Source organism: Bufo bufo, chromosome 8 (assembly GCF_905171765.1).
Source record: "Bufo bufo chromosome 8, aBufBuf1.1, whole genome shotgun sequence".
In the NCBI taxonomy this organism is placed as follows: domain Eukaryota; kingdom Metazoa; phylum Chordata; class Amphibia; order Anura; family Bufonidae; genus Bufo; species Bufo bufo.
The window spans coordinates 40572873-40587148 of NC_053396.1; the positions used below are offsets into that span (position 1 = coordinate 40572873).

Below are 14276 nucleotides of genomic sequence, written 5' to 3' on the forward strand. Positions count from 1 at the left end.
CTTAGGGGTTAATTGCCGCGGATTGCAGCACCCTGCACATTAGTTATCATTGGTGGCGCAGTGCGCCCCCCCCCCTCCCTTCCTCCACCCCTCTGCTCTCTCATTGGTGGCAGCGGCAACACAGGGGTAGGGAGAGACTGCTTCCTTCTCCCCGTGCTGCTGAGGGAACATGGCCGCGCTGAGAGCAGCGCTCATGTTCTCCGATACTAGGCTGTGCAGTAGCACCGCCTAGTATCGATAAAAGGCAAATCCCGGTATCGTGTCGATACTTTTGTCCCGGTATCGAAAGTTCGATACCCGAAACAATCCTAACGGAAACAGAATGCACACAGAGTAATTTTGCGGACCTGGCTCCCCGCGCCGCCGCAGCTGCTTCTCCCCATGCGCAGATGAAAACATCCGGTGGGGGGAGGCAATGGGAGCAGCCAATGGCAGGCGGTGACGAGCCTCCTTAGCTTAGGGGGTGCATCGTCACCATTACCACCTGCCATTGGCTGCTCCCCCGGACACCGTATGTTTTCATCCGCGCACGGGGAGAAGCAGCAGCGGCGATGTGGGGACCAGGAGCGGCGCAGCGAGTGAGGAGCCAGGTAAGTAGATTCAGTGTGAGGGGCCTGGGCATATGGGGGGCATTTTTTTGTCTCGGACAACCCCTTTAATTATATATTTACTGATTTCGCAAAGTAAAATTATAAGATGAAGGATTTGATTTCTGGTTTCAACTGAGGATTTGCTGCAATTCTGTATCAAAGTCTAAGTGTTACCTGCACATTTGTCGCAGAATACAACTTATGCACTGAAAGGGGTGAAATCTGCAGCATACCTTGACAAGTTTTCGATTGAAAATCTACAATTTCTACTGCAGATCTTTCCACAGTGGGAATAACATGGTGGAATCTCATCCACTTTACTGGTACCGGAAAACGCTGCCAATTTTTCCACTTTGCTGGTACTGCCATGCTCTGCAGAGATTTCACCTGCAATTCATATGCAGCATATCTGCCCTGTGGGAACATAGCCTAAAAGACCTGAATAAAAATAACTTGCCGTTTTGTCTGTAAAGCAAATGGAGTCCGATTGTGATCATAAATACATTTTGTTTAATAATGTACAGAAAATGTAAAAGTAAAAAATACATTAAATAACACAATAAGTATACAGGAGCCTCCGAGCCATTTCTGTGTTACCACTGGCCTGGTAAATAAGAGATAAATTGAAGGCAATATCTCTCCGAAGATCAACTTGGTCCTCATCAATTCCCTAAAATATGTAAAAAAATAAATAAAAAAAATAATTAATAAAAAAAATCAATCCTATGTTTGATAACAAATTAGCAAACAACTGACCAGTTACATTCATATGAAGCTTAAAATGTGGATTGGTTACTGTACCTGTAACTGAAGTGGTGGAAGATCGAGTGCCTGCTTATAATAGTGTATTGCAAAATGTATTAGACCCATCTGATGCAATGCACGGCCCAGGTTGTAGTAAGTCTCCTGGCAAGGGCCACGTAAATCAATGTATTTATTCAAAAATGAAAACCCCTATTAGAGAAAAAAAAACATGAAATGTGTTAAATGTTAAAATTCATTGCCCACATTTCTACAGCATTCTCCTTAAAGAGGACCTCTCTCTGGTCCTGACATTACAGTATAAATACCTGGAAGTGTAGGGCATATTGAAGAGATCTGATATCACTTTTTTTTTTCCTATGCACCATTTCCCCGCTGTGCCCCCCCGTTCTGGTTTCCCGTCCTGTATGCTAATCCATACCATCGGTACAGGGAGGAGGAGACTGCCGTGTTTCTCAGGGGGAGTCTCCTCCTCCTCCTTGGCTGTGAGCTGGCCAATCGCAGTGGAGAGCGTCACAGGGAGAAAACACATCCACCCCCCCCTACCTGTACCGATGGTATGGATTAGCATTACAGGGCCCTACACTGCCAGGTATTTATATTGTAATGTCAGGACAGGTCCTCTCTAAGGCCTCAAGCACATGACATTGAAAAATGGCCGTGTGATAGTCATTTAAGTAACGGCCATTCATAGGACCAATGAAAGTCTATGGGGCTATTCACATGGCTGCTCTTTTAACGGCCAATGAATAGCGTCCGTCCAAAAATAGGACATGAAATCAATGGAAATCAACGGGAACACTTTAACAATATGGCCATTTAGGGGTTAAAAAACCCTCCCCAAAACCTCACCTCATCCACTTGCTTGCGCTGAAGCAGTCTCTTCTCCCTTCATTGAAAAGGACCTGAGGTATGCGTGGTCGTCGTGCACATCGCAGGTCCTGTTCAATGAAGAGAGAAGAGACTGCTGCAGCGCAAGCAAGTGGATGGGGTGAGGATGAGGGAAAAAAAAGCATTATTAAAGCGGGGGGGGGGGGGGGGGAAGTAAAATAAAAATTGGTATGCTATGGGGAACATTATTTTAGCTGGGGGCCAAATGGTGGGCATTATTAAAACTGGGGGCATTATAGGAAAATAATTTACAGTGTGGGGGAACATTATTTTAGCTGGGGTCACTATGGGGGACATGAAAAACGGATGCAAAATGGATTCAAAGTGGACAATAAAACGGACACGGCCAGAAAATGGATGCACACACTGATGCAAAATGGCCATGAAAAACTGGCAGCATATTTTTATTTTTTTTTAAACTGCGGCCAATGCATCTGATATTCTGAACGTTAAACTGGTAGGGTGACATTACTTGACAACTTGTTGCTTATCCCAGAAAAGCCCTTTAAAAGAGTTTGACTCATGAAGATTACCCCTTTATAGACAGAAGTCGGCCCAACTGGCTGTGCATACCAGGCAGCGCTCTTACATGGCATGTCTTCATTCTGTCCCCGCTCAATCACATATACATGCTCGTGAGATAAAAGTGATAAAAATGCAAATGTTCGTTCGTTACCTGTACTAGCAGAGCGTGTCTTTTTAACACAAATTTCTGGGATGCCATATGGACAAATGTTAATCCAATGCAGAGGCTGTACATAGGATCATCAGGCTTTATTCGATAGGCTTGGACATACTGAGCTGCAAAATATAAAAAAAGCTACCGTATTTTATTCTATTAGTCAAATACAATAAAATTGAGCCCTGGGGCTGAGGCCACACACAGACTTTTGTAGAGATTTTTCTAATTTTAACTATTAAACTAAAGCTGTTCTCTATACCACCACATCAGGCTGCAGGCGACTCTGTCCACTGCTGTGGATTGCAGCTGTCACTTATTGGGGTATTCCCATCACAGACATTAATGGCACAACGCTAGCATATGCCATCAGTCTTAGATAGGAGCAGGTTCCAGCACCAAACTTCAAAACGGGTCCGCCTAAAGTCAAGGGAGGGCGGTCGAAGATGCACAGCCAACCTCAGACTATATTTTAAATATTTGCTTGTTATGCTAATGATCTTTGAAAACTGTGGTAACAATAGAATTGTACTCTTGTCTGAATATGCGAAATCACAGCAATGGGAGTAAGCCCAGTTTGGATCACGGCTGCACAAGAAATGAATCTCTCTTTAAAGGGGTTGTCTCACTGCAGCAAATAGCATTTATCATGTACATAAAGTTCATACAAGGCACTTACTAATGTATTGCGATTGTCCATATTGCTTCCTATGCTGGCTTGATTAATTTTTCCATCACATTATACACTGCTCGTTTCCATGGTTACGACCACCCTGCAATCCAGCAGCAGTGGACGTGCTTGCACACTATAGGAAAAAGCACCAGCCCATGTGCGCTCCCACAGTCGCATATTCCCTAGAGAGGCCAGTGCTTTTTCCTATAGTGTGCAAGCACGACCACTGCTGCTGGATTGCAGGGTGGTCGTAACCATGGAAACGAGCAGTGTATAATGTGATGGAAAAATTAATCAAGCCAGCATAGGAAGCAATATGGACAATCACAATACACTAGTGGGTGCCTTGTATTAACTTTATCTACATGATAAATGCCACTTGCTAAAATGAGAATCCCTTTAAGGCTACGTTCAGATCTGTGTGTTTCTATTTCGTCATAGGAGCAGAAAACGGAATTAAAGATGTGAAAAAATGTGTGACCGAATGTGCCTCCCTCAGAGGCTTCATTATGATTGCAAAACCCAGCACTGCATGCAGGAATATGAGATGCATGCTCATAGCTGTCATAGGCTGTCACAGAAGTAATAAACAAATTACATATAAAGGATGTATAATAGAGACGTTGTACAGGTATACTTGCTTGAGAATAAAAAAAGAAAACACTAAAAAGAGTCTTAACTAAAGGGGTTGTCCGGGTTCAGAGCTGAACGCGGACATACACACATTTTCACCCAGGCAGCCCTCCTAATACGAGTATTGGAGCATTTCATTTATGTTTATGTTTTTGCAATGCTAGGCTGAGGCTTCTGCCCAGCAGTGTGTTCGGTGACGTCACCGGCTCTGATGGGCGGGTTTTAGCGCTGCCCCAGGCTGTTTTACAGGCTAGGGCAGCACTAAAGCCCACCCATTAGTGCCAGTGACATCACCAGCCTCACGGAGAGGTGGAAGCCTCCGCCTATCAGTCCCGATGGAGAGCCCGGACATCACCGAAACACCCAAAAATGATTTTGCTCTATGTGATTCAGCACAGGACAAAGGAGAATATTGGAGCATAAAATGGACAACCCCTTTAACCAGAAGATGGATGGTCAGAGGTTCCACTGGCAGCCGTTAAAGCCTGACACCTTCTCGGAACAGAACTGCACCACAGTCCCCATATTTTATAAAATTTTTGAGGTAAATTATTATGTTTAAAGATTAGAGCTATATATGGTAATATCTGATTAAGCTGTGTCTTTCACATGCTCATTGGGGGTGAATTGGGGATGTACCAACGCAAGGATATGCACTTACAAGCTATAAATAAGGAATCCCGGAGAAGGAATGTCATATAGTAATCAGATTGTTCCTCCTTGAATAGACCTAAAAAGGCACAGCTCAGAAGTGCAAGGGATGGAGATGGACAACAAGGTTGAGAGAAAGTCCGTAACCTCTCTCCAGAAGCTGGAAATGGGTCTGAACGACCACATGATATGCCAAAAATCTGTGACAAACTCTTGCCATCATGGAAAGGCTATGGATGAAGCTCTGCCCAAAACCGTCTATACAGTCTAGTAGGAGTAAGATATGTTTGATGAACAATATACAACTGAATAAGTTTATTGTTAATTGCTGGTGAAACCTTAGAGTAACTAAACTTTTAATGAAGTTTTTTTAAATGTCCCAAATGCCCTAATACTACTTTTTCTAATGTATTTTATATTTTTACTAGAGATATTCCCCTCCCTAAAGCATAGATTCCCTGTGCGCTTTAAAATTCACTATTCTCCACAGCACTGACTTCTCAGCGGTGTACGGGGTCTACACTTTATGAATGGGGCTGCAAAGTACGGGCAGAAGCACACATTGCTGCTTCTCCCTATGCCCCCAAGGTTTACTAACTCCTGGCATAGTACATGGGTACCCTGTAACCATGTGCTATGCCAGGATTAGCTGAGCGGGCTCCTGCTTCACTAAGCTAAGGCTACTTTCACACTAGCGTTCAGAGCGGATCCGTCTGATGTCTGCCCAGACGGATCCTCTCCTATAATGCAGACGTTTGGATCCGTTCAGAACGGATCCGTCTGCATTATAGTTTAGAAAAAATTCTAAATCTGAAAGTTGTTCAGACGGATCCGTCCAGACTTTACATTGAAAGTCAATGGGGGACGGATCCGTTTGAAAATTGAGCCATATTGTGTCAACTTCAAACGGATCCGTCCCCATTGACTTACATTGTAAGTCTGGATGGATCCGTTTGCCTCCGCACGACCAGGCGGACACCCGAACGCTGCAAGCAGCGTTCGGGTGTCCGCCTGCTGAGCGGAGCGGAGGCTGAACGCCGCCAGACTGATGCATTCTGAGCGGATCCGCGTCCACTCAGAATGCATTGGTAGCTGGACGGATGCGTTCGGGGCCGCTTGTGAGCCCCTTTAAACGGAGCTCAAAAGCGGAGCCCCGACGGTAGTGTGAAAGTAGCCTTACAGTCCTGCATGTAAGCTTTTATCTTAGTGAAGCAGGCACAGGCAAGAGCCGCTCCGCTCAGTTAATCCTGGCATAGCACATGGTTACAGGGTACCCATGTACTATGCCAGGAGTTAGTAAACCTCGGTAGGCACAGGCAGGGACAGCAATGTGTGTGTCTCTGCCCGTACTCTGTGCGCTGCGGCACCATTCATAAAGTGTACAGTCCATAAACGTAGAACAGGAAATCTGCGCTTTAGGTAGAATATGAAGTAAAAATACATAAATAAATTACATTAGAAAAAGGGCATTTGGGAAATTAAAAAAACAAAAAAAAAACTCTATTAAAAGTTTAGTTACTCTTTAAGGCTGGGTTCACATCATGTTTTTCCCATCCGTTTAACGTACACGTTAAACGGATGTTTCAGACTAATGCCATACAGGGGCATCCATTCACCATAGAGTTACATTGTTTAAAAAAAAAAAAAACAACGGATAAAAAGGTATACTTTTTTTTTTACCGAACTCTGCAGGATACAAGAACGTGGTGTGCTGGGTTTTTGTATCCTTTTTTTTTTCTAACGTATACATCAAACGGAGGCAAAAACATGATGTGAGTCCACCCCAAGATGAGACTTTAATAAATCCACTATTGATTCATCATAAAGTGTGGGGATCTATCGCTTCCCTTTGTCGGTCACTGCCAGGGGACTGGAGAGAACCGTAGTATGCAAGAAATGAGAATAAACTGCCAAACTAAACCCCTAGGCCTGTGATGGCTAACCTACGGCACTCCAGCCGTGGTAAAACTACAACTCCCAAGATGTACACTTCCTTGGCTGATCTCAGAACTCCATAAAAATGAACGGAGCATGCTGGGAGTCGTAGTTTCACCACAGCTGGAGTTCTGCAGGTTAGCCTTTACTGATTGAGGGAAAAAAAATAATTGTAATCTGTGACAACGAACCCAAGGGCCTAGGGTAGGAAAAGAGGAGCACAATGGTATCCCCCATTTCAGAATCGGATGATTCCCAGCAGTCACCCCCCCCAAGTGATTAGATACTTATCGGATATATTCGATCTCTGAGACATTTACCAAGTGCGTGTTTGAAGCTGCCAGATACAAAGGCGTTATGACCACTAAGGACACACAGTGCAAGGTTTTCTGGATTTTTGAGCATCAACCTGAGGCAGAAGCGGTGATGCCTCACATCTTGAGAATGCATGGTGATTTGATTGAAGATATTCCACAGTTGAGGTTTGTTCACATTTTCCATCAACATTATTCTGGGAAAGAAAATACAGACATTAAATAATTACAGTAACAACTAGACTAAAGCAAAGGAACAAACCGTTTTGTAATTTGCTAGAGGGCTATTAATATTCATAACATTTACATGGAAAATCTCCCTTAACATGGCAAAAGTTGAAACGCTAGACAGTTTTCTATGCTATTAGCCATTTATGCCAAGGGCACCGTCACATCTAGCAAACAAGCAGACCAAACACATTGACAAGCAGTGCCTGCTGCTGTCGGCAACTTTTTATTACAACTCAAATTTTTGGAACGTTTGTTACCTGCCTGCAGACTGTTTTTGGATGTCTCTGCAGAGTCTATAGCTGCATAGTGATTTGGCAGCTGCAGGTGATAAAATCCAGATATCAGACAGCTGGAGACCCCATAGAGAAGGCAGAGACCAGTGAATGCCTTCCTGATCACTGGGAGCACTGTGCTAACCCCCTAGTAACCAGCCTGTTTTGGGCCTTACTGACCAAGCGCTTTTCTTCCTTTTTCATTGTCCTCTTCCAAGAGCTACAGCTTTTTTCTTTTTCTGTCTATATATCTGTATTAGGACTTGTTTTATACAAGACAAGTTGTCGTTTTTAATGGTGTGATTTTGGGGTACACAACTTTCGAATTAACTTTTACTAACTCTGGGAGGGAGATGGGCAAAAACAGCAATACTGCTACTGAGTTTTTACGTTTTAACTTTTACTGTGTTCATTTTTCTGTATAAACAACATAATAATCTTTGCTCTCTGGGTCAGTATGATTACAGCGATAAATACAATTTTTTTTTTTTTTACGTTTCACTACTTTTGTGCAATACAACCCCGCCTTCTTTTTTAAAGGAAGAAAATCTTTTTGCATCGCCGCTTCCCAAGACCCATAACTTTTTTTATTTTTCTTTCTACAGAGTTGTGTGAGGGCTTGATTCATCATTTTGGCTTGTATTAAGTTTTTTCAGTGGCAACTAAGAATAAATGAGCAATTCTGACAATTTTTATTTTTTTAAGGGCGTAAATATACATCAGCTTGTTACAGTAAAAAAATCAAACAAAAATTATGTAATTAATTTTAGAGCCACAAAAGAAGGAATTCATTTAAAAACAGACACTTGGATAATAAGAAAAATACTAACGAAAATGTAACAGAAATAAAGCCCTGTGTATTACAGAAATAAAATGAAGCAACAATTATTTGAATAACCAAATGAGAAAAAAAACAAAAACTGTGCCTGGTTATTAACAGGAGGTTAAAATGGTCTGGTCTTTAACTAGTCAAAGGGTAGTCTGGCTATTAAATGGGTTAATGGGTCAGAATGGCATAAAAAAAGTTATATTAACTGTTCCCGCACTCTTCCCAGGTCTCCCACAGGTCTCTACTTCCTGGCCCTCTCAACACAAGAAATGTGCCTATTAGGGATGAGTGAACTTGTGTTTTACAAGTTTGAGTTCGGGTTTTATTACAATTCCGTTATGGATTCCGTTACCACGGGCCAGAACGGAATTCTCCTCTGCAGACAGATCCATTATGCAACCCATAGACTTCTATTATGACAGAATGCCGCTTAAAGGCTTAACGGAATCTATAACGGAATTGTAATAAGACCCGAACCTCGAGCTTGTAAAACACAAGTTCGCTCATCCCTAGTGCCTATGCATTCAGTTCCTGGCCAAAGCAGTGGAAGGCTGGACAGTCACATTTCTGACGGACCAGAAATAGGGGCTGGCGGAGGACCCAGAAAGTGCGACAGTGGGAGCGATGGAGAACGGTGAGGTACCACTTTGAGTACCTGAAACTGATAACATTTGCTTGTGGAAATTTTGGGCTGTGGTGATTAGTGGCCAGGACACAAGAATCGTATATAGGTAACCACCATGTGGTGATTCCAGCCAGTGTCGCAGACATCCAAGTAAGATATATAGCTACTGGCTGACAATATCTAAGGCTAGGTACCACTATACTTTTAGGTTTTTTAATGTGTAGTGGAAAAATACTACCATGACCATAACACAACCGTGATGTTTCCCTAAGGATAAACAGTTGTAGGCCGCCCTGAGAACATCATAAAATAATCTAATGTCATCCTCTCCTACGCCTGGCAATAACCATTAACCCATAAATTTTATCTTCTTCATTCATCCATATCATATTTATTTAATTCAATCCATCATCTCAGTACATACAATACCTTATGTAATTGTAAGCTTTTCTGAAGTTCTTATCTAGAATAGCAGTGGAAAGTCCAAAATATTCTAGCTCCTTCCGTTTCTGGCGGTCATCATAAAATGAATAATACTCCAAAGAAGAGTCTACCAGCAGCTCTCCCTCTTTATAGCGGTCAAGGTCACATAAAGCGTAAATTGCCTTTAAAAGGAGGTTCCACCAATCATCTTTGGACAGTACACTGGAGAGTATAGTAAATATCGCTGTGAAGGAAAACAAGAGATATTATATTTGTGGAGGAGAAGCTCTTCTTAAATGGAGTACAAAAGTATTTGCAGACTTGCAATGCATACGTACAAATTCATCTAAAACCAAAAGTCCAGTTATACTGTGCCTCGCCAGCATGTAGATCCATAATCATAGAAGGGAACTGGTCACCAGATAGAACCCCTTAGGACCAGTTCTCATGGACGGTTTTGTCGTAGAATTTTTGTGTGGAAAGCCATGCAAGAATTTTGCCGAAAGCCTGCCAACAGCTGCATCCTCTCTCCCTTCTATACTTCTCAATGGAAGAAAGTGCAGAGGATCGCGGAGCGGTGGCTTATTGCCGCAGCCCCGCAGGACATGTCCGTTCTTGGAGTGACCTCGGCTTTATGGCTCCGAAGGGAGGCAGAGAGGATGCAGCTGCCGGCAGGTTTTCTGTTTCACAGTACATAGCAAGTGCAGAATGCGGTTTACTGTGAAATCCTCTCAGACTGGCTGTCTGACGGCTCATTCTCCAGCCCCTCTCTCGTCTCCTGAATTATCTTCTAAGCAGATTTATAACCAATTGGTGTGCTATACTGTATCTATTTGTATTCTTAGGAGGGCGGGGGGGCGCCTACCGCCTGCGCCTGTGCAATCCAATAGCTCCTGAGGGGCAACAGCGATAAGAAGATGTCACTGGGCTCAGCGCATGCCCAGTGACACTTTTGAGGCTGTTGCCCTCAGGAGCGGTTGGATTGCACAGGCAGTAGGCGGTACTGCGCCTGCGCAAGATTTCAGACGGACGAATTGAAGATTCCAGGTGCATGGTTTGAATGAATTAGTTGACGTAGCAGAGGGGGCGGCACCGTTAAACTAGGTTGTGGGACGATACTGCATAACGAGGCGGCGTGCTTAGGCTCTAAATTAAGGCGGTCTAGGCACTGCAGGGGGGCGTTACTGGGCTCAGAGGGTGAAGAATAACGCCCCTCTGGGCACCTTCAGGGTTCATTTGCATAATACAAAAATTGCTTTTTTAGCAAAATTAAAGCATGAAAAGAAAGAAAACCACTGCAGGAAATAAGGTATTTTATTAAACATGGCAATGGTGGCAGCTTAATATGGTCAAACCAGGTGACAGATTCCCTTTAAAAGTGTTAAGTTTAACCCTTTCGCTACCAGCGCTGTACAGTTTCAAATAGCAGAGGCCCCGCGGCTAATGACCACGACCTGCAATGCAGATTGTAGTCTTTACAGCCTTTAGATGCCGTGATCACGCCATCGAAAGAGTGACTACCGGCATCCCTTGTGCGTTGCGTGAAAATTGCAGCAGGTTCTATATACTGATGAACTGAGTGTGCCTTATTCTAAGAGTTAAAACATAACTTTTATTTTTTTCTGTCAATAAAATAAATGAGACACTGAATGTGGTTTATAGCTTTTTTCACTGCGCTTTCCAAAAAGCTATAAACCACATTCATTGTCTCATTTATTTTATTGACAGAAAAAAATAAAAGTTATGTTTTAACTCCTAAAATAAGGTACACTCAGTTCATCAAGATATAGTTTGGAGACCACTGAGGATATCAATAGTAGGTCATACGAATCCTAAATCCTGACCTCTATTAAATATACATTCATTATGTTCTATATTCTGCGTTTTTCACGCAATGCTGGCCCCATAGAAATGAATGGGGCTGCGTGAAAGACGCATTGCATCCGCATGAAAGTGCGGATGCAATGCAATTTTCACACATTGTTGCTAGATGATGTTAGTAAATTGAGGATCTTCTATCTTCATTCAGCAGGACCTGTGCTGACGTCACCATGCTCCCCACGTGGTGAGTGCGATCATGTCAAAGGTTCTTGGGCAGGTCCTCAAAGAAGAAGAAAGAAGACAATGCCGTCTCCGCGATCAAGTGGATGAGGAGAGTTATTTTTTAACCCCTCAATGCACATTTTACTAAGCATTCTGTATTAAGAATGCTATTATTTTCCTTTATAACCATGTTATAAGGGAAAATAATAAAATCTTCACAACACCTAACCCAAACTTCAGTGAAGAAGTCCGGGTTCGGGTCTGGGTGCCACATTCAGTTTTTTCTCACGCGCGTGCAAAACGCACTGCACTCGCGCAGAAAAAAAAACTGAACAACGGAACGCAATCACAGTCAAAACTGACTGAAATTGCATGCCTACTCGCGCGGGTTTGCCGCAATGCATCCGTCACTCACCCACGACACCCGTGTGAAAGGGGCCTTAGGCCCCTTTCACAAGAGCCAGTTTTCTGCGCAGGTGCAATGCATGACGTGAACCCATAACCCCAGCACTGAATCCTGACCCATTCCTTTCAATGTGCATCAGTTCTGCGTTGCGTGAAAAACACAGCATGTTCTATATTCTGCGTTTTTCAGCAGCCCTGGCCCCATAGAAGTGATTGGGGCTGCGTGAAAATTGCGTTGCATCCGCAAGCTGATGGTTTTAGGCCTCTTTCACACGAACGATACGTATTAAGTCCGGATGTGTTCAGTGAAACTTGCACCATTTTGCAAGCAATTTCAGTCAGTTTGGTCTGCGATTGCGTTCAGTTGTTCAGTTTATTCCGCGCGGGTGCAATGCGGTTTGATGCGATTTTCACGCGTTTTGATGCGATTTCATTAGTGTGAAAGGGGCCTTAAGGTGGCCATGCACCTTTAGGGAAAATGCACACAATCAGGATTACGTACAGATTTTCCACGCGGATTTGCGTGTATTCTATGAGAATTTGAAATTCTCATGCACATGATTTGGATTTTTTCCGTGTGGATATTAAAATCCGCAGCACATTTTTATCATATTTTTCCTAAACGGTATTCCTCCATTCACTTCAATGGGGAGAGGGAAATCCGCACCAATTGATGCAAATTGACCTCACGGATTTCAGTGCAGATTGTCTGCACATAAATCCTGAAGGTGTGCATGTATCCTTAATAGCAGTCAACCAAACATCTTTTGCTTCCAGCTTCCCTTAAGGCTCTATTCACACGTCCGCAAAATGGGTCCGCATCCGTTCCGCAATTTTGCGGAACGGGTGCGGACCCATTCATTCTCTATGGGGACGGAATGGATGCGGACAGCACACAGTGTGCTGTCCGCATCCGCATTTGCGGTGTGCGGCCCCGATGTTTGGGTCCGCAGCTCCGCAAAAAGATAGAGCATGTCCTATTCTTGTCCGCAGCTTGCGGACAAGAATAGGCATTTCTATGGGGGTGCCGGGCTGGTGGGTTGCAGACCCGCAATTTGCGGGTCCGCAACACACCACGGACGTGTGAATGCAGCCTTACACATGCATGTTAAGTTCGGCCAAGCATGTATGTGGTATGAGTGGGGACAGGGAAGAAAAAAAAAAAAAGCGGCTGGCAGAGGCTCATCTCCCTTAACGCAAAACTCCATACATGTACGGCGGGGGAAGCTGTGCCAGAGCGTATTCCGCCGTACATGCACGGCGGGCTGATAGGGCGGATGCAGGGGCCCGACAGTCCCTGATAGCGCTGACCACGACATGCACTGCTCTGGCGGGGACCCGATGTGTGACAAGGCAGCCCGATGCCGTGCAAAGGCTGCCCAACACACATATTAGGTATCGCCGCGTCTGTAACGACTGGATATACCTCATACCTATATTCTATAAATATATCACATGATCCTCCCCGTCCGATAAACACCATAAAAAAATAAAAATAAAAACTATGTCAAAAAAGCCATTTTTGTCGCCTTACAACACAAAAAGCGCAACACCAGGTGATCAAAAAGGCGTATGTCCCACAAAATGGTACCAATAAAACCGTAAACTCATCCCGCAAACAATGAGCCCCTAACATATGAAAATCGCTCAAAAGAATTAAAAAACTATAGCTCTCAGAACATGGAGACATTAAAACATTTTTTGTTTCAAAAATGCTATTATTGTGTTAAAAAAATAGACACATTAGGTATCGCCGCGTCTAACAACCAGCTCTATAAAAATATCACATGACCTAACCCCTCAGATGAACACCGTAAAAAAAATAAAAGTTTGTCACCTTACATAGAAAGTGTCGGCAGATAAGAACCATTTGGCCCATTTAGTCTGCCCAATATACTGAATACTATGGATAGCCCCCGGCCCTATCTTATATGAAGGATGGCCTTATGCCTATCCCATGCATGCTTAAACGCCTTCACTGTATTTGCAGCTACCACTTCTGCAGGAAGGCTATTCCTTGCATCCACTACTCTCTCAGTAAAGTAATACTTCCTGATGTTACTTACATCACAAAAATTGCAACACCAAGCGATCAAAAAGGTGTATGCCCCCTAAAATAGTAACAATAAAACCATCACCTCATACCACAAAAATGAGACCCTAACTAAGACAATTAGTCAAAAAATAAAAAAAAGCTATGGCTTCAGACTATAGAGACACTAAAAACGTATTTTGGTTTAAAAAATGCTATTGTGTAAAACTTAAATAAATAAGAAAAAAGTATACATATTGGGTATTGCCACGTCCATAACGATCTGCT

At 43.4% G+C, this 14276-nt stretch overlaps 1 protein-coding gene across 3 annotated transcripts in view; it reads right to left on the reverse strand.

The window, feature by feature from the left end:
- Window positions 1–1088: 1088 nt before the first annotated feature.
- Window positions 1089–14276, reverse strand: part of GTF3C3 (general transcription factor IIIC subunit 3) — a 129248-nt gene continuing 116060 nt past the window's right edge. For all 3 annotated transcript variants that reach the window (XM_040405671.1, XM_040405672.1, XM_040405673.1), the window contains exons 15-19: window positions 9515–9752; window positions 7135–7325; window positions 2920–3044; window positions 1392–1544; window positions 1089–1260 (exon numbers count right to left, since the gene is read on the reverse strand). In XM_040405671.1, coding sequence (XP_040261605.1) covers window positions 1138–1260; window positions 1392–1544; window positions 2920–3044; window positions 7135–7325; window positions 9515–9752 — 830 coding nt within the window. In that variant the 3' untranslated portion in view covers window positions 1089–1137. The remainder of the gene's footprint in view (window positions 1261–1391; window positions 1545–2919; window positions 3045–7134; window positions 7326–9514; window positions 9753–14276) is intronic.